This window comes from Peromyscus leucopus, chromosome 7 (genome assembly GCF_004664715.2).
Source record: "Peromyscus leucopus breed LL Stock chromosome 7, UCI_PerLeu_2.1, whole genome shotgun sequence".
NCBI lineage: Eukaryota > Metazoa > Chordata > Mammalia > Rodentia > Cricetidae > Peromyscus > Peromyscus leucopus.
This window is the reverse complement of record NC_051069.1, coordinates 30,957,082-30,984,295: the sequence shown is the minus strand read 5'-3', so window position 1 is coordinate 30,984,295 and position 27,214 is coordinate 30,957,082. Positions and strand designations below refer to the sequence as shown.

The 27,214-nt window shown below is 44.4% G+C and overlaps 1 protein-coding gene across 5 annotated transcripts in view; it reads right to left on the bottom strand.

The window, feature by feature from the left end:
* Window positions 1–16,607: 16,607 nt before the first annotated feature.
* The window catches only part of Tbcel (tubulin folding cofactor E like), a 62,490-nt gene continuing 51,883 nt past the window's right edge, over window positions 16,608–27,214 (bottom strand). For all 5 annotated transcript variants that reach the window (XM_028866309.2, XM_037207581.1, XM_037207583.1 and 2 more), the window contains exon 8: window positions 16,608–20,352. In XM_028866309.2, coding sequence (XP_028722142.1) covers window positions 20,034–20,352 — 319 coding nt within the window. In that variant the 3' untranslated portion in view covers window positions 16,608–20,033. The remainder of the gene's footprint in view (window positions 20,353–27,214) is intronic.

Sequence of the window (27,214 nt, the reverse complement as noted above, 5' to 3'; positions counted from 1 at the left end):
ACCCGAGGCACCACAGCACCTCTGAAATAATCAACATGTCATGCCTGGTATCACTTTTCTCTGCCACTGTTCTTTCTTCTTTTGAATGAAAGTTGGGCAACAGAACATTTTTCTTCCTTTGAAAGTTTATCCGCAGTTTTCTGGGGGTGGGGGTGGGGCAGCCGATCCACGCTAGGCTGTGGCCACAGCTCTCAAGCCCGTCCAGAAGCTGACACCCAGTCTCCTGTCACCCCTCCCTCCGGGAAAGTCCCTGCTTTGCACTGATGAAGCTGATAGGATAGAGACAACTGGTCGTGGCCAGTTCTGCCCCTTGGGGAGTCTTTTAGTGGTCAGAGAGCAGCTCCTGAAAAGAGCCTGCCGAGTGGACGGACAGCAGCCTGGAGGGCCAGGCAAAGTGCCAGCTCCTTAGTTCTGGAGTGGGGAGTTGGTGCAGGTCCACCCTGACAAAGGTTCACTCTCTTCCTGGGGACAGCATCAGGAAAGCAGGGAACTAGTCCAGTCATTAGTATTCACACATTGGGCCGCACATCTCAGAAGTTTCTGGGAAACTGACGAATTCCTAACCTGGAGGAGATGCTGTGGCTGTTTGACTCTCGGGAGTATTCAGCCAGTGACCTGTGTTTGATGTCACAATCAGCATTTAGAAAGGCCCTTTGAGCATTTTTATTGACACTATGGTAACAAAGTACAAGTTTCTAGAAGATAAAAACTTCGAAAATTTATTTGCAATTCTTACTATGGCATTAAACACAGGTACTTATTAAATTTGAAGGTAATAGTCTGCTTTGAATTACTAGCACATATAGAATCAAACTACAGGTTTGTCCTTCATGGGAAGCTTTTTGGGAGTCATGCCCAGTATGGAAAAGGGCTCCAGTTAACAAGGCATAGTAACCATTTCCATGCAAAGGTTTAATTGGTATTTTGTACAGCAGTGGCCAATCTTATCTGAAGAAGAGACGATCAAAACTCCCTTTTAAGGACATATAAAACACTGACAACGGATGGAGACCACCCTAACTTCTCTCTCTGTTCCAAGATTCTTCACTTAGTTTGTGATTTTTGAACAGAAATAACAGGCAGTTAAATGTTTTCCATCTTAAGAACATTACAGATAAGTACATCTATTACTGTACACCCTCAATAAAGATCTGTTGAATAAAATAAGGCACTCAACAAAAGGGAACAGCCGTAAACAACAGTGATTCCCATCTCAGAAGCTATTACTATTGAAAACAGAACATTTGGCAGCATAGCTCACTGATAGTGTCAGAGTTAGCAACAGAAACACTAGCCCTACCCAGGCTTGCTCTAAACTGGGAGTTACACAATACGTATAGTTTTGTTTCCAGGATTTCTCTCTTTCACCAAAGAAAAATACACTTCCTTGGAGTAGAGGTAGAAGATGGAGTCTCTGGGATTATTGTAGGGAAATCATTCTATTGTTACTTGGGGTTACATCCTACAACTATTAACTCACCCAATTCTAGGACAGTGGACATGATCTTAAAGGGAAGGTCCATCTAAGACATGGGACCATGCAGCAGCTGAACTTAACACATGAACATACAAAATAAAAGGCCTTTGGAATATAAGCCCTAAAAGAACAAGATGTACATGGATTGTCCTATCTTTTCCATCTAAAAACCCATGAATAGCAGTAGGAGGAAGGTACGCACATGGTCCTTCGCTAACTTAAGATAGAGATACAGAGAGAAAAGAAGGGATCCTGAGCATTGAGGGAATTCATTAGCTTATTTCATAGTTTTACATTGTTGGCCAATGTCATAAGTTCCTGAGAAACAGGTCATTAATACCAAGGCTATTGCTGTAACTTTCTAACTTGGAGTTAAAATAAGAACACCGTGTAAAGTCTCCAACAATAAGCTAAATGGCTAAATGGGATGGATGATGAGGGAGGGGGTGGACAGCCTCAACCCCTGCACGTACTTGCACTAGAATTAGTCTGTATTATTTTATAGACCTTAATTGGTATATACAAATTGTGTTCAAAGTTAAATAAGAAAAAGTGAGCATCGTTCAAAGTTAATACATTTTACCCTTGACAACAGAATTTAATTTACTTTTTTTTTCTTGTTGTATCTGCAGACACATGTACACCTGCCCTTGCAATTATGGTGCCAACAAAAGTGTCTCTTTATAAATTCAAGAGCATGCTGATCAAGAGCTTTATGAGATTCTGTCGTACTCACCTTGGTGCTGTACAAGTGCGAAGATGAAAGAGACCCAAATTCTAAGTAATGATGAATAATTCATCCTGGAATTTTAAAAAGAAAAAGGAAAAAAAAATCCCCTGCTTGCCAGAGTAAATAGAACACCAGGTGTGTTTGGTGGCAAATCCCGAGACACACCACAACCATCACCGAACAAATTCACATCACATCATCAATCCTTCAGAGTCGGTTGGAATTCTCAGAAGGCTAGAGGGTCCTCCTGCGTTCAACACAGGGGAACAAAGTAGACCCCCAGAAGAAGGCTGCCTAGAAGTGTATTAACTGGTCAGGGAGTTAGATGGGGGTGATGTAAGCTATAAGGAGCAAGGGAAAGGTGTCTATTCTGCATCTGATTGAAAAAAAAAAAAAAATAACATCCAACTCCAAAAACACAGATCCCAGACTGGGTGTAAGTAAGACCTAACTGCCCTGATTTTCCCAGAGTATTCTCCATCAGAAATGTTGGTTAAAATAACACGTGCTTCTCCAGGTAGGAGGATTTAGAGTATGTCATCCTCTTCTCAGTGGAGCCAATCCATTATTTTACGGACCAGACTCACAGGTGGTCTCAGATTGTCCACTGATATTCCATAGCGAAATGAGTGATGGATGGCTACCTTGGTGCTTAAGAAGCAGCACACCAGAGTGGCTCCTTGGAAATACAACAGAAATAGAACCCGGCACGTGAGCAACTCGTTAGTTCCAGGAAGTTAATTAAAAGAAGGAAGATCACAAAAACTGAACTCATTTGCATGTTAATTTACAATCAGCTGAGCGGGTGGCTTTACCCTCTGTTAGGAACATGGATGGTCTGCGCTGCTCCAAAAAAGCTGAGATGCAGGCACACACGCAAAGCAAGCTCCAAGTTCACCATGCACCAGCTTGAGAACCAAAGTGCAGCCCAGGAAACCTGCTCCCGACCGTAGTCTTAAAGATAAACACCCTGCTCTTACCGTTTGGGGCTATCAGATTTTTTTTTTTTTAAAGCCAAACTTTTAGGAAAAAGCAATGACTTGATACTTTGAGAGTCTAAGGCAATCTCCAGTCATTAATCGCGTGCACACTGAAGTCTCAAGCACATAGTAAACTCTAGCCAGTTTTGCTACAAATGGTAGAAGACTTCAGCAGATATCACCACACACAGCTCTAGCAGAGGCGTGCAAGCTCCAAGCTGGAGGCCTTGGCAGGGACAGTGCAGACAGCAGCAGCAGCGAGGAGGATTCATTTAGATATTTGTATTTATGAAAAGTGCCACTAACCTGTTCTGTCGAGGATGGAGGGACTGAGTGAAAAATATTAAGCCAAATCTTGGTGAGCCCGGAAAATTAGGTACAAGAATTCCCGTCAGTTCGCCTCACCTCTCTGCCAATTATTTCTGATTCCTGAAATGACGTCCGAATCCTGAACTCTTAAAACCAAAAATTCAGTTAGTCCTGCACTAGAGTTGGGGAGGGTTGAGTTGCCATCAAGTTGCTTTCTATTGATTAAGGAAAAGTAAATCTGAAGATCAGTTTCAGGATTGCGTAGAGAGGCTCTTTTCCTGAAAAACTAGACCTCCCCCTCCTTTAAAAAGAAAAAAAAAAGTGGATTCAGATGGAAATGTCAGGTACTTGGAGCTGAAACCTTGGTTCTCTCTGATCAGAATCACTTTGCACTGAAAAACACAAAGGAGCCCTCCCTTTCTCTCTTTGTACCCAAAAGAAGGCAACTGTCTAGCATTACAGAATTAGCATCCACCAGCATGGGAGAAAGCCCAACAGAGTGCTCCCTCCAACATTTAAATGAAGTTGGTTTCCTTTCTTTCTTCTCTCTCTCTCTCTCTCTTTCTCTCTCTCTCTCTCTCTCTCTCTCTCTCTCTCTCTCTCTCTCTCTCTCTCTCTCCCTCTCTCTCTCCCTTTCTTTCTTTTTCTTCCTTCCTTCTTTCTCTCTTTCCTTCCTTCTCTTTCTTTCCTTCTCTATCTCTTCCTTCCTCCTTCCCTCTTCTTTCCTTTCTTTCTTCTCTCGCTTTCCTCCTTCTTTTTTCCTTTCTTATCTATTCACATACAGGCTCTACTCTGTTCCCCACCCCCACAGGGATCTGTAAAGCATTTAAAGAAACTTTCCTGAATGTGTCTAGGTTTTTATTCCTTGTTCTCTCTCCCATTCATACACAGATGCACAGTGGCGTTTTCCAGGCAAATGAGGAAAGGGAAACTATGCCCGAGACACTTCCACTGCTACCCCTGAGGGTCTTCACAGGTAGTGGGGTACAGGTTTCTCCTGATGAAAGAGTCCAGGAAGGACTTTGGAAGGCAGTTCAAACAAAGGAAAACTGTGTTCAGCTTGATACTTGCACAACACCAGTGAACATAAACTAAGTCCAATCCAAGATGATTAACTCCAGACAAACACACATACAAGCAACACTAAATGGCTCAGTAGATTGTGCATACATTTGTACATATATATGTGTGTATATGTATGCATGTCTATGTAACAATAATAATTAAGAGATCATGAATTTGGGAGGGGGAGTTTGAGGGAAGGAGGGAGGGGTAAGAGTGATATAAATATAATCTTCATGTACAATAAAATCTCAAAGAAAAATTTAAACATGTGGAGACTGCAAAAAAGCTGTTGCTACCACCAAAATTAAAAGACTCAAAGTGGAATTCATTAAAAGAAAAGGGAGAAGTAGTTTGGATGCATCAGGAAAGGTCCTCTTGTAAATCAAATCAACAGGAATTTTAAATTTGTCCAAATCTTTCTCTGGCCAGACACTGAAATGTTGCCTGCACCAGAAATAAAAGGAATCAAAACAATCCCAGCTTTGCATATGTTGTGCTAAAAGGACAAGGGTGTTAGGAGAACCAGGTTTTTACCATAAGTTTCCCCCATCTTTTGCCAAAATCTGTGATAATTGTGTAGGCATTGCACAATGCGTTTATTCTTTCCCTGGTAATGTGAATTCTCCCCATAGACCCACGTACAGATGCCGAATGATTCCTTTCTTCCAAAAGGCACATTTTTATGTAACAGAAGACATAGTTGTTTGATGCCTACGTAAAACAGAATTCAAGCCCAAGACTCACCTAGAGCGGCATAGCCCTTTGCCTGGTCCTGATTAAGCGTTTAGTCCAGTCTCATCAGACCTGAATGTCCAGAGGCAAAAGAGGATCTTACAAACCCTGCCGGTGGCATATACTAATTGCTTCATCTCCCTTTCTTCATGCACTCAGGGATATTTCTATCTCAGCCTTTTGACCCATATTAAAATTCTTTATCCTTCTTGAGGCGGGACTGCCCTTGGGAGGGAGGCCATCTGGGCAGAACCAGATCCACAAGATGGCAGCATAAATGAATAAGAATGACTTTGGGACTCCAGCGACCAGTGAGAACCAGGTACCTGGGAAGAGGCTGATCTGGCCGATCACTCGCCGGGCTGGAAGCAGGGTCGGTGGGGGCGTACTCTGGTTGCACACTCGGTGGCCACAGATGGATGAATAACAAAAGCTTCTATTCATGGCAAGATGCATTTGGGTGAAGGTGTGAGGTGCATAGAGATTCCTGCCAGGATTTAATCTGGGGATGGATGAAGTTGGGGTGGGTTGATGCCAGCTACCCAAGATTTCCATGCTTTATAGACATGGCATAGATTGATGCTGCTTCTTAAGTGACAGGAAAGACACCAGGGAAAGAAATAAGCAAAAGTGAATTTCCCTGAAAGCAAAGAGAACAGTCGTTATGCACTGAATGTTTCTGCTTTCTGCTCCAGGTTTCCTTTCCATGAAAGAGATGGTTGATTGGAGCGACTGTGAAATGGTGCAAGATGTCCTGTTGAGTGACCAGATTCTGCTAGGTGCTGGCATCAGGCAGCTTTACTATATAACACCAGGGCCTATGTGGAAAACCGCCTCCCCCCCACATACATACATATATATGTGTATATATATTACATATGTATATACATATGCGTATTGTATGATTCACTATACACACATATTTATGTATGTTCTATGTGTGTACAGAAAATTAAATATAAATATCTTTATATACACAGTCGTGTGCCACTTGACAATGTTTCTGTCCACAACAAACCATATGTACAGCAGTGGCTGCAGAAGATTACATCACCAAGTTATATTACCATCTCAGTTGGTGTAAGAACTCTATGACATCTGCATAATGACGAAATTGCCAGCAATATATTTCTCAAAGAGCATCACCATCTTTAAGTTGGGAGATACATGTGTAAAGGAGAGATGTCCCCAAAGATGTTGACTTCCCTTGATTTCTCAAAATATCTGGGCCCTCAGTTACATCCCACTTTACCTCACTAGCAGATAAAATTTCTCCCTGGGCACAAACATAATAGAAAGGAATTTCCCCCACAAGACAGCAAATTACCTGGCTCAAAAGCTGCTCCTATTTCCCCTCTTGATTGCAAGGCCTAGACTCAGGCTCCAGTTGTATAACTCAGCCAGACATGTGCCGATCTGGCAAGAGAGGAAGGGACCATACTCCCAAAGGAACTGAAAGATGTAGCTAGCACACTGGCTTGGGATGAGTGGGGAGAATGTAAGGGAATGAATTCTGAGGACGCTCAGCCAAGAAAGCCGAGTCTTGGCACAGACCTAGGGAGATTCATTGACTCCAGAGATAATGGCTTTAATACTGGGTCAAGGACCCAGGGAAGGCTCAAACATAGTTGGTCCTCGGGCATTTACTAGAAGTCTGGAGAAAGTGGTGAACCATATCCAGCAAGATTGAAGAGCCAAAATTACTGTGGCAGATGGCAGAAAAGGGTTCTGAAAGGCTCAGGGAAGCGAGCATGCTGGGACAGAGGCCTCTGACCATCAGAGAGACCTACCTCTCAGGCAGGAAAAGCCCCTAGGCACGGAGACACTAAGTGCGCATGTGCGGCTCCCCTCCACAGGCCAGAACTGACAGGCACTGATCACAGGATCTGGCTCTTTGGTAGCCATGGAGATGACAGGTCTCTGAAGCAACAGTGGCCAGGAGACAGCACCCTCCTACCTGAAGGTCTGAGGGAAGCAGAGGTTTAGAATTTTCACGATGACAGAGAAGAGAGCAGAATGAGAGTCAAGGGGATCTGATCCATAAAGAGCTCCGGAGATGGTTAACAGCATGGCGACCAACGAGGTAGGCCAGAGAGTCACCAAGGGCATATGTACTATGTACATTCTGAAAAGCAGAAGAATGATACACAAAGGCTGAGGGCGGCTTCCCAACCAGTTGTGATGCCTAACTGATCTTGGTGACACAGGCCTGGAATCCCAGTTACTTGGGAGACTGCAATAGGAGAATCTCAAGTTCAAGGCCTTTTCTGGGCTAGCCTGGGCAACCTAGTGAGATACCTTCTCAAAGTAAAAATGGAAAGTAGGGCTGGGGAAGTAGCTCAGTGGCAAGGTGCTAGAGTGTTGAGACTCAAGGTCCGATCCCCAGTCTCAACGAACTGAAATAGCCACAGTCTCTGCTCCGTTTCCAGACCTGGGTCAAGTTTCAAATCTAGAATCTGTGTGCTGAAAAAGTAAGCAGTCTCCAAAAGAAAGGACCATGCAACAACTTGGCAAATATATACTTGGATGAATCCCTCTCCACCACCACCACCACCCCCCAGCTCATCCTCACAAAGAAACTATAGACTTGGGAAAGGGGTCTCCTGGACAGGTTAAGGACTGGTGGACAAGGGGTTCGAGTCAACACCAATAGCCAAAGAAAGGATGTAATACACAGAGCCCAGGGGAGAAAGGAGGTCCTGGCTAAGTCCAGTTTACAGGAATCTGCAAACCCATCTAGGTGACATTTTCCCAGCCTCATATGTAAGTATGATCAATGTGCTTGGCACACTGGGCTCTTGGTCTGAAGCTTGAAGGTAAGTGAAAGCGCCTGAAATAGTCCCTCTCCATGCCAGCCAAGACAGTGAATAAAAAAGAGGATGCATTCTGGGCTGGGGCCAGGGGATCAGCTGGTCAAGATTACTGACACTCTTAAAAGCTGAGGGTGGTGGAGTCTATCATCTCTCTACTGGTCAGGATGGATGCTAGAGACTGGCTGTGAACTACTGCAGACCCATCAACGTAGTAGCTGCTTTGCCAATACGCTCTCTTTTGCAGAGCCAACTAGCGTGGCTGCAGGTACATGAATGAAACATTGGGAATGAAGGTCAGCAGTGGTTTCTGTCATTTGGAACAAATGGCAACGTACATTCATAGCTTCATCCCGGGGCTATGGGCAGTTATCACTATAGTTTGAGTGTCTCTACACAGCGGTGTTGAGAGTTGGACCTCAGGAGAAGCATTTGGGTGGACAAGTGTCAGGGGTGGAGCCTCCTTGATCAGCTGATACTGTCCTGGGAGAGCAAGTCTTAACTCTGGTAGGACAGGGCCACCATGAGAGCAGGCTGCTGTCTTGGCCTTCTCTGTTCTCTTCTCTCTTCCATGCTGACCTTTCTGCTTTTTGCCTTGCCCAGAACAGCAGAAGGCTGCCAAGCTGAGCAGTACCAGCATCATGATCTTAGACTTGCAGAATCATGAGGCCCAAAGAACCTCTTTTCTTTATAATTTACCTGATCTCTGGCATTCTGTTATAACATCAGACAATGGACTAAGACACCTTCTTTTATAATATAATGCAAAGTGTTCTGTACCATCTGGGTCTCCCAGTATATTATGCTGATTCACTACATAGTAACAAACCTCAGCATCCTGGGCATGATGAGCCAGGGATGGCAGAAGGTTTGATGTCCTGGTGCCATCTGTTCTACAAAGTGGAAGATAAATCCTCCAGACTCGAGGTTACTATTTCAATAAAACTTTCAAAACCTGGTGGCCAAGAACACCTCCTCCAAAGTGAAAGGCAAAATACTTATTTTGTAGGCCTAAAAGACTCTCCTTTCTTTATCTATGTCTTTAGGTTCTGAAGGCCACACATTACAGACCTAGGAAAATTGCGCCGGCCCTGGAGGTCAGGCCACATGGAGCTGGGCTGACAGTGTGAATGAATTCTGTAGTAGCTCGAGGCTACAATGCAAACAAACAGCTCTGCCACTCAGGCTGTGAGTTCTGCTGACCAGTTGATGTTGATAAGATGCTAGTGGTGAACAGAGATGAAATGGGAGTCCATAGCAAAGCCTGGTGGCTAAACTACAATGCAGGCCCTTGGTGTTCTACAATAAGGTCATGCCTCTGCCAGCAAAGAGATACGCCTCTTCAGAATAAGCTGCTGGCATGTGACTGGGGCCTCTGATGGGACATTTGGCCAAGAGACAAATGGCCATGCGTTATTTTCTTTTATGATCTGAGCCCTATTAGATCCAAGATCCAAAGGCAGGTAGACCCCAGCAATCTATCATAGGGTGGAAATGATACACAGAGAATAGTCATGAACACGATGCCTAACTAGGTAGTTCAGGCTCTGTCACCTGTCACTCAGATCCCAGATCCTACATTTCATATCTGGCCATGTAGATGAAGGTATGTATGACAGTCTGAGGTAAAGTTTGTATAGGTGATGTGGTGTGTGTGTGTGTGTGTGTGTGTGTGTGTGTGTGTGTGTGTGTAGCAGATAGATGTTAGCTATATGACAGCCTCACATACATGTCTTGTGTGATTCTATTGGGAATTCTTATGACAATGTTGGTGATTTTAACAAGGAGAAGGAGGCATCTTCCCTGTGTGTGGAGCTTTGGGTAATCCATTGTGTCATGTACTTTGTACCAAAGGAGACGTGTTTTGAGGAGACAGTATGTGCAAACTCAAAGGCAGTGCTGAGCCACATTGCCAGCTGGACAATGGCTTGAAATGTTGGAAAACCAGTGACAGGGAGGACTGGAGTGGAGACGTGTGACTAGACAGAAGGGAGTGAATGCAAAGTGTGAAGATCTTTGTGTCATATATAAACACCCACGAGAGCATCTGCTACAGAAGAGGACTCCCCAGACAAAGACACTCGACCACTGATGTGAAACAGGCTCTGTCAGTGTTGCTACAATGGGTACATTTAGAAGGTGGCCACAGTCACAGGGATGGAGGCAGAAGGGACCAAGGGTATGAACTCCCATTTAGCAAGGCTCTTCTAGTGCCTCCAATCTTCAAGGGCTCAATCTGTGGATGACAGAGCACAGCTGATTCCCTAGGATGCCACTATTTCTCAGGAACAGTGACTGACCTCTCGGCAGCAAAATGATTGAATGGAACCACTTTTATCCTGGGAGAGTGAGCAGAGACAAAGCCTAGTTGAAATACTTATGGTTTTGACACAAAGGGCCCTCCCAAAGACTCGTGTATTCAAGACTCGGTCCTGATGCTGGCAGTGTTCAGAAGTAATTCTTCGGGGAGACAGCGAGATCCTGAGGGCTCTGGCATTGACTAATTATTGACTAATGCTCCACAGGTTATCTGTTTTGCCGACTGTTGGAATGTGACAGAGCTGTGGAGGAAGGCCTAGCTAGAGGAAGTACGTCACTGGGGGCATGCCACTAAAGGACACATCTGGTCCCGGGCCTTTCTGACATTCCCTTTGCTTTCTGGCTTTCTGGAGGCAAAGAGCCTCGGCAGCATGCTCCTGCCACCATGATATTCGGCCTTACCCTAGTCCCCAAGCAATGGCTCGAATCCCTCGGTCCAGGCAATCCATGAACTGAAACGTGAAACTGCTTCTTTCTAACAGGTACTTGCCACAGTGATGAAAAGTCCGCCTAATGCTTGCGAACATGCTTTTCTTGCCTGGAGGAGGCTTGAGCCAACACTACCAATGGGAGGAAGGCTTGCGGGATGCAAGATCCAGAGCACCTCACTAGGAAAAGCATTTCACAGTGAGGGAGCTGTGAGTGTGGACCCTGGCAGTGCATATGCAGGTTACAGCATAAATAGCATGGCTGAGGAGATACCACGAGGTGAGTAGTGAAGTAAATTGCTTAAGAAGCAGGTGTAGCAGCTCTGGGGGTTACCTTAGCGGAGACATGGCATGCACCCATGGAACCACAATCTAGGACACCCTGGGTCCCTTGTGCCAGGACTAGCTGACAAGATGAACAGGAGGCCACAGGGCTCCATTTACAAAATGGGTTTGAGGAGAGATAATAAAGCAGAGCTTGGGTGACTCACCTGGTGCCTCTTGGTATGACTTTGCTTACTTGTGACTGAGGGACACATGTGACAGTCACAGACGGAGCAGCATATGCTCACCAGGGATATTCACAAATCAAGGTTTGGATGAAGCTATCAGGTAACCTCCCAACATCATCCCTTCAGTGTCCACGCTGTTCAGAATGGAGGTGTGCTCTTGTGCTTCTGCCCCAATGACTGAGGAAATCACTGGTAGACGGCCAGAGCCGTTTTCTGTCCATGTAGGACACACTTAGCAAGACTTCTTTGTTCCAGAACATTCCTTTGGATGACGGATCTGCAGCTCCGTCTGAGGGAGTTTCCTGCCTCATCCCGAGGCTTCTCTCTTCCTTCCCAGGTGTTATTTCCCACAGATCTGCAGCTCCCTCACTGTATCTCAATTTTTGTTTCCCAAGAAACTGAAGCTCGGATGTGGGTGCCTTGAACCCCATACAAACTCTGTGTTTTCTGAATGAACTTATTTCTACCACTTACCTAGTGACTAGTGAGGTCCATTCCCAACACTCCCAGATCTAGCTAACTGAGGTAACTATTACCTAAGGATGGATATATATATATATATTCCCCTAGAAAAGAGTAATAGCAGATCCTCAAAGTAGCTGGCATGATAGAGGAAAATGCAATTGTGCTCCTGGGGGTTTCTACACAATAGACTTACACACACACACACACACACACACACACACACACACACACACACTAAAAAAAAACCTCTAAGAGCCTTCAGATCTTCACTTCACTCCTGGTCCTCTAGACTGACTTCCAGAAGATGGTCTACTCATATAAACAATAGGCTTCTCATCGTTTTTGTTTGTTTAAAATAGGGTCTATCTAACTCTGGTTAACTTGGCATGTGCTATGTAGACCAGGCTGGCCTCAAACCCACAGGGATCCACCTGCCTCTGCCTCCTTGGTGCTAGGATTAAAGGCAAGCAACACCACAGCCAGTTAATTTTAATTTCTTTACTGTCATATGCGGTTGGGCACAATGTGTGCATGGAGGTCACAGGACAACTTTCAGAAGTCACTCTCTCCTTCCACCTTTATGTCTAGGTTCTGGGTACAAGTTGCCACACTCACACAGCAAATGCCTTTACCTGCTGAACCATCTTGCAGGCTCGGGTTTTCATCCTTAAAACAAGTTAATATTTCCAAAATTTTACAAATGTATTGGCAGATCAAAGTGATATTTAATTGCACACTGCAAATATTGAGTTTAGATGATAAAACAAATGCTTTAGGACTCTATGTTTGAAAAATTATTATTTCCCTAGGTTCTATTTCTTTATGTCCTGGCCACATTTGTGTTCTATATTCTGGGCCAATATTCATATGAAAAATATGATGTTGGATGTTTGAAAATCACAGAGTGATGCTTATCAATATTTATTTATGAGTCAGAATACTCCCTAAAGGTTCAATAACAAAAGATGTTCATATCTGAAGTTTTAGCCACTTTCTAAAATCAACTTAAGTGTGTCTAAGCAAAGAATTCATTATTAGTTTGTGGTGTTGGGAAGGAGCCAGGGCTTCACACAGGCTAGGCAAGTCCTTTACAGAGTTACCTTCCCAGCAGCAGCTAAGCAGTTAAAACAGTAAGTTCTACATAGATTCATGCAACTAAAAACTCAGAACTGGCTTTCTTCTAATACCCTTGCTAGCATGTTGAGATCAGAGGGACACAGGTTCACTGTATTCTCCCCCCCACCCCCCGCAAAGGAACAGCATGTAGATCCTCTACAAGACACTTCAATGGCAGGTAAAAGTCAGCTCTGGTTAAAGCTTATTATAGACAAGAAGCGCAGGATTTCAGGGCAAGTGATCCACCCTCAGCTGAAAAGTGCTCACACATTGTTAAACATGACTAACACTTCTGTGGCAGAGATGAAACCTCCAAGGCCAGGCTTTAGAGAACAATGGTTCATAGGACAGGTGAAGTGTGCAGTTCACTGTATGATTATATGTCAACTTGATGTGGCAGAGAAACATCCACTTCAGTAAAACACAGCTTTGGGCATGTCCCTGGGAGCATTTCTGGAAACAACTAGCTCTGAAGGGCTCTGACATAATCGTCTAATTCACTGATTGATAGACTCAGAATCTGATAGACAATTGAGAGACTGTGGAGACCATGGCGGGTGGGGCCTGGTTGAAGAAGTGTGATGTGGGTGATGTGCCTCCCATGGGTCTACCTGGACCCCACCCTTTCCTGCTTCTTCTCCGTCCCTTTCACCCTGCACTATGATGTTCTATCTCACCACCAGCCCAGAACCAACAGAGCTGATAGGACTGAAGTCTCTGGAAAGTCTAAACTAGAATGAATCCTCCTTCCTTTTTACCTGACTGATACCACCCGACATGGGCTGTGTGTTGAATCCAAGCACCTGGGCCTGCAAAGCCTGGCTAGGAGGGTGAACTCTTTGCCAAGAACCCACGGTATCAATCTCAACCACAGTGAGGTCAGACTCTGCAGGGCTGTACCAAATAATAAACCACAGCAGCTTTATGTTATTCTGTTTTTGTTTTGTTGAGACAGGGTCTCACTGTGTAGTCCTGGTTAGCTTAGAAGTCACTCTGTAGATTAGGCTGGCCTTGAACTCACAGAGACCCACCTGCCTCTGCCTCTCAAGTGCTGGGATTAAAGGTACAAACCAAAAGAACACGTGCTGCTTCTGGCAGCACACTGAAAGCAGGAGAGAGACAGAGAGAGAAGAGAAATTCAAATGTCAAGGAATAAGTTACCCATCGGGTACATCAGTGCATACAGTGAATCCCTAGAGTGTAGAAAGAGGCTAAGGTGATTCCGTGTCCTATTACAGAGACATCTCTAAGACAGTCTTTACAGACAGAAAAAGCAAGGGTAGAGACAGTATGCAATGTGCGCCCTTCACTGTCTAAGACCAAAGCAACTAGAATGTGTATTCGGATTTGTTTTATTTGTGTAAACTCTGAGGACACAAGAAATGAACAAAGATGCAGTAGGCATATTGCAATGGGGGTCTTTCAGTGTCTACCTTCCTTACATTGCTGCAGTTTTGAACCCTGTGGAGGTCACCTATTTGGAAGTGAAGTTTAAACATCTTAATGCTGTCTCTTTGTAATGTAAAATATGAAACGGAGAACAAATGGAATTTTAACCCAACTGAGACAGTTCACATCACCCCTGATGTATCTCCTGGATAAAGCAGACACCTGCCCTCAAATGTGCCCCTGGCATTTTTCTCTTTAATTCCTTCATGTCTGACTCTCCAGTGGCTGTTCTTACTTAACGCACTAATTACATTACTCCAAGTGACTAAACAGCACTCAAGGAATGCGGCGGCTTTGAAGGACTCCCCAAATTCAAACTGCATTGGAATTGGCTTGGCAGACCTGGATCCTACAGGCCAGAATAGATAATTCGTCTCCTCTGTTTTGTAGGCAATATTGATATGCTTCACACAGCTCCCTCTTGAAGGCGAGGGAGGAACAATAGCAGCAGCAACCACAAAAGGGCTCCATCAGCTATAAACATAGTTCCCCTTCCTTGATAAATGCCGATTGGGGTTCACTTGAAATGTGGGTGTCCCTGACACTAACCTCAGTTGGAACTGAGTGTCTCTCTCACCCTTGGCCCCATACTGAAATCAAGAATGACCTGAGGTTAAAAAAACAAAACAAATTACCAGTCTCCTTACATCATATTAGGGTTCACTTTGCTTTACCAACAGCATCAATCATAAGCACCCAATATGGCATTTCAGAGAAGCAAGGATCTCAGTAGACAGCTATCAACCACAACTTGACAGTTCTCGAGTTGGCACAGGGCTCTGAGGCTGGACTGAGGACTGTCTGCATCCCAGTGATTTTGTTCTAGCGTGACAGGAGGATTAACAATAAAGGTGTGGGTTGGAGGGCGGGGTCTCAGCACCAGGCACTACCCACAGCTGTCAATTCGCTGGAGCCAAGTGTCTGTCACTTATCAACTGTGTTGTCTGGGGCGAGTTAAATAACCTACCTGTGCATCCACTTCCCTCATCAGGGAGAAAACGGCCCATCAGGGCCTGCCTCAGAAAGTCAACAGGAAGACCAATGGGAGTTTCTTTTCCAGAGGGGCTGGAAAGGGACATGTGACCTCAGGGTCAATCTGTGATACTAGTACCTGGAGGAAGCCACAGCAGCTTCAGATCAACAGTTGGATGCCTAGATGTATATCCATCTTCTAAGTATTTGAGACAGCTAAAAATAAATGGTAACTGTGGTAGTCTGAAATGTAACTGGCCCCCTAAATCTCATAGGGAGAGGCACTATTAGGAGGTGCTGCTTTGTTGGAGTGGGTGTGGCCTTGTTGGAGGAAGTGTCACTGTGAGGGCGGGCTTTGAGGTTTCCTATGCTCAGGATACTGCCCAGTTTCTCAGTTGACTTCTGTGGCCTGCAAGATGTAGGACTCTCAGCTCCAGAACCACGTCTTCCTGCCTGCCGCCATGCTCCCCATGATGGTGATAATGGACTGAACCTCTGAAACTGTAAGCGAACTGTCCCAATGAAATGTTTTCCTTTATGGTGTCTTTTCACAGCACTAAAACCCCAAGACAGTAACTAAACAGACTTTAACCCAAAAGTTGAGGGTGTCTATTCTTTAAAATCTGCACAGGAAGCAGATTTCACCTTGAGTTTAGGCAGAGGACAGCCATGCGCTTCGGAAGCACCGACAGAATGTCATGGGCTATCTTTTAAGTACAGAAGCACACTCTCTGGGCCTTAATTCTCAAAAGTATGTTAATTCCTAACAGCTTACCAAGAAATTATTGATAAGCAGATAAAGATAAAATTCCCAACTTGTAGAAAATGTTTTCAAGAAAAATGGACCTTGAATAAAAACTGGCAAATTTGTATTTCACCAAAGAGAAGTTTTCAATCTTATTCAATAAAGAGGGTACTGAATAGTTAGGAAGCTTTGTCCCCATAGGGAAAAAAAAGAGTGTAGAAAGTGTGTTGGAAACCTAAACTTTTGCTAATAAAAAAAAGTAAAAGCTTTTTTTTAAAAAAAAAAAAAAAAAAAAAAAAAACAAACAAACTTTTTAATTGAGATTTTTTTCAACCTCAGCAAAATCCCCATTACATTTGGCAAGATGGCCAGGTTCCTACTAGCTTAGGCCAATCCCCCCAAGAAGGCACTCCAGAACCAATGTCCATCTTTAGGTGTATAAAAATGACCACACATCTTTGTCCCACCACTCCAGAATAAACACTCAGAACACAAGGATTAAATGGACTTGGATTTTTAATTTTTTAAAGATTATCTCTCTATATATATTAATAAAAAGTGCAAAGAATAGACCTTCATGTTTAAATTATATTCTAAAATAAAATATATATATATTTATATTTCCATTAACTGCAGGAGACAATTGTAAAGGGCCCGAGAGTCCAGCCCCTCTCTGTCACTACAAGAAACATACATTTGAAGGAAGCACCTATGAAAAACAGTAGAGTTCACAACAACATTTGGGGACACAGAGCTTCTGGGCATTCTTGAAAGCAGTTTGTTTGCATTTCAGTCTTACATGAAATGAAAGGAGAGTCAAATTCATAAACAGAAATGACGGTACGTAAGAACTATGGAGCATTCTGAAGGCATGCTCTACCAGCCCTTGGGCCTAAGCTGCAGTGTAGAGAGCCACACTCTGTGGGGTAGGAAAGCTATTGGTGGCATGGCTCCCATGGTGATCAAAACTGCGTAACAAAGTGTCCTCTGCTCCCAGCATGGCTGGTGGGGTGACATGGCTAGAAAACCCAGTTGCAATTGCATCTGCTCTTCCCCTTAGTTAAGCAGCTCTTTGTGGGTGCAGCATCACAGCCCTCAGCCCTTCGGCTTCATTTTCACCAAAAGGTCTTTAAAAGGAGTGTTCATCACCACCGCTTTCTTATGCATTTATGGCAACAGGCTGCAGAAATAGGCAACTGTGGGCCTTTCCTTCTTGTAAAGAAATCTGGATCTCAACAATCAAACTCATAAATCGATTTGGACCACAGCTTTAGCAGCTCCAAGGTAGGACTCTTGGTTTGGGTTTGGCTTTCTTGTGTTATTCCTTTCCTTTTCCACAACTGAAAAGAAATTCTACTTTAGAAAAGCATGTTCTCTCTGCTGTGCCTGAAGGCACATCTCTGTAATACCAGTGAGGACAGCATTTTGCCTCCTAACTGTCAACAATATGCTCCCACTCGATCTGATGGAGTCAATATTAAAATAGAGACAAGCATGATGCGTAACGTGCAGACTCAAAGGTCCACAGTCTCTTCTTTCCTCCTTCTGCGTCTGTTATAAAAATAATTTTATAACAGAGTATTATAAAATTATAAATAATTATAAATGTCTACACAGCACCGATTTTATTTCAAAAGCAGCCTCTTTACTCAGCCACCCAAATAAGTCTGTAAATATGCATGCTCAAACAGCTTTCTCAGTTACTTCTGTAATTCTAGAAGCCCAAGGACTGTCTGTGAGATTTTCTTACTTGGAAATGATTCGGCAGTTATTCCAACCACCAATCACAATGCCCCAGAAATACCTCCACCAGTTCAATTGGCTGAGCAGTTCCCTTCCCATGCAACTGTAATAAAGGATTAGGTCTGCAGTAGATAAACACTGTGTTCTGTAACAACAGAAGAAACGGGTCTCAAAGAGTAAAAAAGCGTCTCGTAAAACTTTGTCATATATAAAATATCTTATTGTGACCATTCCACTTATGCCCAAAGTGTAAGTGCTCACTCTGCCTTCTGCCGTGGGACCGGAGTGGCTCCAAAGTTCAAAAATAAGAGTGCATCTGTTTCCCAGGCCGACAAAAGCAAAGTCTCCATTACAGTTTCGCTCGCTCGCTCGCTCGCACCCTCCTCCGCACTCACGCGCACAGACACAAAGCACCCACAGTCTTCATCTTCGTGACACCGCGGCCACACTTTTTTTTTTTCTTATTTCCAAAAATCTGTCCAGAAAATGCAACTGCAAAATAATTGTCCTTGTCTCTACTGGCCTGATCCCTGCTGCTCACTTTTAGAACTCTGAGATAAAGTCTGCAGCAGGAGAACCGGCCCCGCTCACCTTTCTAAACCCTTTGGTTTTCGTCACCTTTAGCGCTGCGGTGAACGCAGGCCTGCTTCAGTAGGCCTGAGTCAACAGCTTTAGAGATACTGAACCTGAAGTGCATCAAGAGAACAAACGCCTGCCACGAGGAGGAGGAAACGAAAAACCACAGCTCCCCATCTGTGAAGAAGCCATAAGGGCCATCTAAAGAGTGGATAAGAAATGAAGTTTGTAGGAGAAGTGGAACCCCATAACAAAGGTGAAAGGAAAAAAAAAATCCGTATACTAAAGAAAGGACCTAATCTAATTAACAAAAACGGAAGGACAAGGAAAAAGGTTCCAGAGAATGCAGGGAACTGGCGTTAAATAAAGGACAAGTGGCTTAGACACACTTCTGCAAAAGAAACCTGGGGAGTTGTGACATTGAAACTTCACTCACAGATTAGGCAAATCATTCCACAGGGGACGTCAAATAAAATACAAAACAAAATAGCTGTTCAATTATGACACCACAAAGTCCCAAGAAAAAGGTGGGAACTACAGTTCCCTTTGATGAAAATCTCTCTTTTAGTGACACTGCAAGGACAGGGCTTCGGATGGATGGACGATACAGGCAGGAGCGTGAGCAAGCTCACTCTCTCCTGATCCCTCCACCTCCGCCCCACACCCTGGCCAGCCTATCAGCTGCCTCTGCTGTGGAGTACATCCCCGGAACTGTCCAGGCTCTCCCTTTATTTCCAGTAGCTTATGTGATAAAGCTGTCAGGAAATGCAATCCCTAGCAGAAAGAAAAGACGTAACAGGAGCGATGGCTGATTGAATGCACGAGGGGCTTCAGGAGCAAAGGGGTTAAAGCGCTCCACCCATGCTGCCAGGGCAACAGCAAGTTTCCTTGGGTTTAACTCTTCACCTACTTCTCTTTAAAAGCCTAACGGAGTTCCTGAGATCAGAATCCGGCTGAGAAAATGCTTAAAATACTCAAAAGCATTTAAAACGGAGAATGGGGGGGGGTGTCAAATTTGAGGGGGAAAAAAACCCACCAAGTAAATTATAAACAGAATAAAACTACCAGGTAAGTGTGTGCAAGTCAGAGTGAAAAATGGACCCCAGAAAGGAAAAGAGGAGGAGGGGAAGAAGGACCAGAGATGGAAGGTGCTGGCCCTTCCAGGGAAGATCCCCATCTCTGGATCTGAACACTGCACCACCCCTCTGAGGGGCCACTCTGTCTTCGAGCCTAGCAGGAAAGAGCCCAGAGGCTGACAAACCCCAGCAACACAGTAAGAAGTCGGTGATTTCTCTGTCATCTTTCATGAGAGAGAGAGAGAGAGAGAGAGAGAGAGAGAGAGAGAGAGAGAGAGAGAGAGAGAGAGAGAGAGAATAAAGACTGGAGATGCAGCCAGGTCTGCTGACTGAGCTGAAGTAATCTGTGGTAGAAAATACCAAAAACAATCCCCTACCCATTCTAGGGGAAGAAAATATACAAAACCCCTCCAAAAGCTAAACAAAACCCAAAACGAAACGGAAATGCCCTTCCTCCTAAAGAAAAGCACGCTGGAAACAAACACCCTGCAGGAAGTCCTTATGTGAGTTTTTACAAGGCTGGTAGAGGTTATTTTGTTTTTGATTCCACAAAAATTTTATCTCCATCCCTAATGCCGAAAGAGTGCAGCGCTCGGGAGCTGTACTTCATCTCTTCCGGGCCGAAGGGGGCCTCGTGGTCAAAGTAGTAGAGGAGCATGCTGCTCGTGGGCAACTGCACTAGAGTTTTGAGTTGTTTCTTCAGTTCTGCTACTGTTTGGTCCAGGCGGATGCTCATTTCTTCCACTTGGTCATTAAAGTGGACTTCTACCTTGGCGCTGCTCTGGGGTCTCAGGTCCACTTCGGCCAAAGGCTCCAACTTCCCGTATTTTGTAATGAGTTCATGATACCTAGAAGTATAAAAAGAACAACGTCACCTTAAACTCCTCACTCACACCACAGCAGCAAACCCCACTGCTGTTCTCGGCATCTTTTCTCCTCTTGTCCTCTGACTGTCCCTTTCTTCCTACATGGAGACCTCGGTACTGAGTGACTGCTGACCTCTGTGTATGCATGCAGCTGCTCTGCTGAGGCCACAGTAAGACCACATACTTGGGGATAGAAGCATCTCTCCTGAAGACGGTCCCCAGGCCTCTGCTACTCACCAACAGGCCTAGCGGGGCTGAGGATGTCTCTCCATTAGCAGGGTGAATGCCAAGCACACACGAAGACCTGGACTGCATAAAACGATGGAGTGGTGCACACCTGTAACCTAGCACTCAGGAGCTAGAGGTCAGCCTTGGCTACACAGCAAGGTCAAGGTCAGCCTTGGCTATATGAAACCCTGTCTCAAGCAACTGGGGATGGAAAAAAGTCTAAGAAAACAACCTAGAGAAGTGGATGCTCCAAAGACAGCAGGGGAGAGTCCCATCCCTCCGCAGAGTGTGTTTTCTTGGTGTTACCTCTGAGAAGGGAAAACACCTAACTAAGCACATTTCTTGGTAATATAGGGGAAGATACGGGAGTAACAAGAAGCCATAATTTATAGAATAACAACAATATGTATTTCAGCAATTATCGAGCTCTTTCAGTGAAGCCTTGTTTGAATGTTTCAGCCTGACCCTAGTGAAATATAAGAGTTATGAAAGGATCAAGGACGCATTCTTGGGAAAAGAAGACCACAAATAAAGATGTTCTGTCATCAGAGCAGAAATAAAACAGCAATGCACACTAAGAGGACAGGGAGTTACAGAGGTGAGAACAGGGTCCCCAGTATTAAGTTCCTACATGGAAATTCTTGTATCCACTGCCAGCCTTGGAGGAATGAAGTCTGATTTGATGGAGGAAGTTGGGCAGTCTCCTACATACCAGGGAGGGGGAAAGAGTCACCATTAGTTTTGCCATAACTAAGACTCACTAGGTTAATTAAAGATCAGAACCTGACAGGCACGCAGCATTGTGCTCCATCTCTCGCACTCTACTTCTGGCTTCGATTCAGTACAATCAGTGTCATAATAAGGTTAGTAGAACGCTAACGACACAGTAAGACATTGTGCGGAGAGATGGAGGGATAAACAGGGTGTAGTAAAAATAGCCCAGGCCCTGACTTTCAAACCTGCCTTACAATGAACAGGATGACTTTGCAGCTCACAGAGTCCTCTGGATCTGCTTCCTCATTAGCAAATGTAGGATGCTAAGTCCTGCCCTTCCTACCTGAAGGACAGCCATAAATAAAACAACTGGTGAGTAAATGCCCGTACATTGTAAGTTCATAGACGAAGAAATCAGCATTCTATTCCTACTGCTTTGGAGCTAACAATAGTAAACATACACACACCTTAGAACCTACAACTGATCTTCTCGGGAGGGCGTGGCAGCCCTGTAGAACTGTCTCCCAGTGCTTGGGCACAGATTAAAACAAACAAGGAAACCCAAACCCAAACCACACACCATCAGCAGCAACACAAGAATAGATGCATAACCTCATGCCCCAAACCTTTCAAATGGAGCCCAGAGCTCAGTCGTGTGGGGGACAGCAGATCAAGTCACATCTTCAGACTGTGGAAACCACTGTGGAGAAAGGAGGTGAAGAGAGAAAGTCTTCCTCAGTGAAAGACATGGAGCCAGGGCATGGAGGAACCAGGATGGAGAAAAGCCCCAGAGATCGGAAGCCTGCCTGTTTATTCACCGTCAGGATGTCAGGATTTTAGCCAAGGGTAAGCCAATCGCAACACCATAGGACACACACGCATATAAAACCAAATGAACACAACTACCAGGCCATGAGATTGAAGATGGCTCCATGAAATCTTTCCCATGCCTTCCTGTCACATGCCTTCTCACAAGCACAGATCATGCAAGAGAAGCCCACCAATGGCAGTGGAACCCCTATGTGGCCCCATGACCTGACTCAATTTAAAGAAATGTTTCCCCTCCAGACTACAGAGATGTAGGAACAAGAGCACCATCCTCAAACTGCCTAGAAGGGACAAAAGAGGCAGCAACAAAGGGGTCACAGAGAGCTCACATTTCAGCACCCTGAGAAGGGTCCGCATTCCACATAAACAACATAAATCGCAGAAATGTTAGCATATTCCACAGGAAAAGGGACGGAGGAAGGAACAAGAATAAGTTAAGCCAGGCCGTGGTGATGTGCGCCTTCAATCCCAGCACTCGGGAGGCAGAGGCAGGTGGAGCTTAGTGAGTTCAAGGTCAGCCTGGTCTACAGAGTGAGTTTCAGGACAGCCAGGATTATTGCATAAAGAAACCCTGTCTCAACCGCCCCCCCCCAAAAAAAAAGTAAGTTAAAAAGCAGAGGCAAAATGCAATCTAAAAAGCAAGCACACTGAGAGGAGAGAAGCAAGGACACCACACACAGGAAGTAGTAAGTGTGGAAACACAAAATCCTGAGAGAGATGGTGAACTGCTATTTCAGGGAAGCGTGGGAAGGAAAGAAGGGGTGGGTGCCACCATTACCAAGAGACTATGAAAGAGTGGCCAAAGGCACTGTCCCTAGCCCAATTCTGTTCAGCAATACTTTTAGCTGAGAGACATTCTGAAACAAGAAAGGACAGAGGGAACAGAGTCCCCATGAGTCCTTCCAGGGAAAAAATTCAACAGCCGGACTAAAGAATTAATAATAAACCCTGAGCATGCTTAAATATGAAACTAAAACCTAACAATGATAACGTCTGCATTTCTCGACTCACTTGAGACTGTAGACAAATGAACTGATCTCAACCATAAACATTACCTAACTATACCTAACATAACCTAAGCTCTACCCTCACACAGCATTGGCCCCACAGCCGCAAATGAGCAAGTGTGGTTAGAAATCAGATGCCCCTATGCTGGGACAAGACCAACCATGTACAGAAATAGCATTACTACCCTCAGTTAGTGTTCTTCAACTCTTTCATGTCTTACTAAACAGTACTAAACACTATCCAATTATTCTAGCCCCAAACTGAAGAGCCAGTCCGGTTTCTTCTGTTGCATCTCTTTCCTCCACTGCCTTCATCCAATCAACGAACATATTTTCATTCCTCTTTCTCCTGAATGTCTTATTAATCTATCTATGGCTCTCTTGTCCATGTGCCTTATAAATTAGAGTCACTCTAATTAATGGTCTTAACAGACACATTTTCTTTCAATATATATGTCTATATTTATTGAATCTCTTCCTGATTGGCCTTCCTATACTGCAGCGTTTAAAAAGCTGAAAAACTACATTTCCCACATTCCCTTGCCGACCAGATTTAGCTTCCACCAGTATCAGGCAACCCTAAAGGGATCTAGCAGTCACAAATGGGGACAGTCTGGGTAGGTGCTTCTTAATCACCAGACTAAAGTTCAAGCAAGGTTCATTCCTGGAGTCAACAGCCTGGCAGCATCCTGCTGGTCTGAAGGTCGAACTAAGGTGACCTGATAAGGACCAAGGACAGTGCTTGAGATAGGCACCCCACCTCCACCCAGGTTGACTACAGAGCAAACAGTGCCCCTGGAGGGCATTCTTGTGGTATTACTCTAGAAGCAAAAGCCTAGGGAGGTGGCTGAGGTCTACTCTTGCAGTTCTTCTAAAGATTTGGTATGGGCATTAGGCACTGCAAGGAACCCCTTCCTAAGCAGCTTATGACTTCCCATGAATTTAGGGTGGCTCCAGGACAGACTGTCTTCATTTTACAAAAGCCTGGTACATTTTAGAAACAGATTTCTTCCTAGTCTTTTAATCTGGGTATTTCATCTGTTACTCAAAGTCCACCCAAACTGTACGATGTCTGCATTGGGGCACCTGGGCATTGCAAAGCATCCCCTCAATGTCTTAGACAATGGGAACAGTTCCTGATGACTAAGTATTCTTCAAAACCAACTTTTCAACTTATATCCTATGGACAAGTATCTTTATCTGGCTATTAACAAGTGTTTAATATTTATAAGCCTTACTTAGTAAGTGAGCAAAATTCCATGCACTATGTATTTGTGTTTAGAAGTTCCCTGTAAAGATCTCTCCTTAAAAATGTAACACATAAACATGAAAAATTCCCAGTGGCCCATTTGGTTATATATAATCCATGAAGAAACGAGAAAAGAGGATTCGTTAAGTTTACTTTGCTCCTGAGGCATTATGAAGATTCAAAACTATATCCCAAGAATCCTCTGACCACCCCATCCAGCCTCTGCTACAATATACCTTCTCTCACTGAGACCATACCACATCCACAGCACAGCAGGGAAGAAGAAATCTTATCAGTGCAGGACAGATTTTACACTCTACGGACAGTGTTAAGGCCACTGATATTCTTACTCAAACACATGAACAACACATGTTGGAGGCAGAAGGAACCTTACAGACCATCAATCCCATACTTTGTAGATGTGATATAATTAGAGCTTGTTCACTGATCTGAAGCTTCAAAGCAAAGTGAGAGCTGAGGCCTCCAGCTCTGTTCTAGGCCATCATCCCTTAGTTCTAAGCACCCTGGTGGCTTGCTGTAATAATGAGCGCCATTCTAGAAACTCAATTCTCACTCCTACATGGCCCCTTTCAATTTTTCTTCAATGGCGCCTTTATTCTCCCATTTTTCGAAGTGTCTCATCATGTAGGCCATGTGGTCTTGAGCTTCAGAACCTCCCATCTCAGCCTCCACATCCTGGAGTCACAGAAGTGTGCCTCATTTCTCACTTGTATGGTCCCAACACTTTATTTCTCTCTGTCCAATTGCCTCCCGTTGCAAAGCTTGTGTTCTTTATTAGCTTAAGCTATAGACCTTCCCCACCTGACTTCTTCAAGGGCTTCAATTTAACACACTTCCATTAACTACTTATTCTCGCCTTTCACATACAGCACAGCATCTAATATCCTCCTTTTGCTTTTTTTGTATCATTGAAAAAACAAGGCATTTAAGGACCCTAGGCTGGCCTTAGACTCACAGCTTTCCTGCTTCTGCCTCCCTAGTGCTAGGATTAAAGGCATGTGACACCACACCAGCCAATTAACAATTTCTTTAACTCAAGGTGGCCAAAATTACCAGTGAATGGATAGTGTGATTCGTATGATGATGGAATTCACACAATTACCAGTTAAATTATTTTAATCTGCACACATTTACCAACACCATCAGGACTGTAATCAAAATGGCTTCCGTTCACCTTGTAGTGCATTCCTCTCCAAATTCAAAGCAGCAATGGGTTAAACAGACAAGGTTAAAGTCAAGGGCAAACAGTCCAGACTAGAAATGCCATCTCCATAGGCCAGAGCTCAAAGCAAGCCATAACTGTGTGTTCGCGTGTATGTGCACGCGCGCCTCACAAATGAAACAGTATCTGACAGAACAGAATCATCCAGTAACTCAGAACATACATCTTTCTAATGTATATGAAAACAAGATCGACCACATGCCAAACCAAAGCTCTCTAATGCCTTACCTCAAGAGTTTCCGGCCCCATGTATGTGTGTGCAGGTCGTCACGTAAGTGTACGTGTAATTGCAGAGCCCAGTGAACAATCTTGAATGACAGGGTCTCTAACTGACCTGAAGCTCTCCAGTTAGGCAATATTGGCTGGACACCAAGCCACAGCAACCCCCTCGTCTCAGTTCAGCCTCTCTAGACCTAGGAGTACCAGTGTGTACTTCCACATTCGGCAGTTTCACATAGATTTTCCTGCCTGCAAAATGTATGCGGTACACACACACACACACACACACACACACACACACACACACACACACACACACACACACAAATGGAGCAAATCCAAATGGTTAGGTAAACTGTGATTAAATGAATGTACATATATAAGAGAATTCATGGAACTAACACACATGCACACACACACATACACACACGTAAGCATGAGCTGGAAAATCCAGGCAAGACCAGTGGCCTGGTGAATGCTTTGATCATGGCTGTGATGCTGTACTACAGTGCTGCAAGACACTGCCACTACAGGGGACAGGGAATGGGGCACTATTGTCACATACTGTTTTGGCAACTGCATAAGAAACTACAATTAATCCTCATAAACGCATCAATCGAAAGGGGGTGGCTATAGGCCGTATAGATCAGTGGTACACTGTTGTAGAGAAGCCAAAACAACAGGCACAGAAAACGATCTGTAGCTGACAGAGGGCAGGAGTCAGGGGAAGAGGCTGAGGAGGAAATACTTTGGAGATGATGAGAATTTAGATTCTGGTTGTGTTGGAGGTTATATAATGTGACTGTCAAAATTCAGAACTATAAACCAAAAAGGGTGAAAATGCACTCCACGTCAGTTATATTGCAATAAATCGAATTTTAAAAAATAACAATGTAGGGCTAGAAAAATCCTCAGTGGCTGAGAGTGCTTGCTAGGCAAGCACGCATGACAGCCTGCATTCAGAGAGCAATATCGTGCAAAAACGCCAGCCTAACCTCAGCACATGGAGGGTGAGGCCTAGGAACTGCTGGGGTCAGCTGACCTCCAGTTCCAGGCTAAGCTGGAGTCTATCTCAAAAGAAACAGGGCAGAAAGTGACCATGTAGGACACCCAGGGTCCTCTGGCCTGTACATGTGCACACATCACACTCATATACATATACACAACCCAAATTTCTTAAAATTTAAAATGGATCCAGATACGAGATAACCATTTATTAGGATCCACCAAGATAAGGAGGAAAGCAGAAGTGACCATTACTAGAAATGTAAAAGGTGAGGAACATTGATGCAGCCTGTTCTTCACGTGGTAAGGATCTCACCAGGGTTGGAAAGGCACAACAGCACCGAATCCACT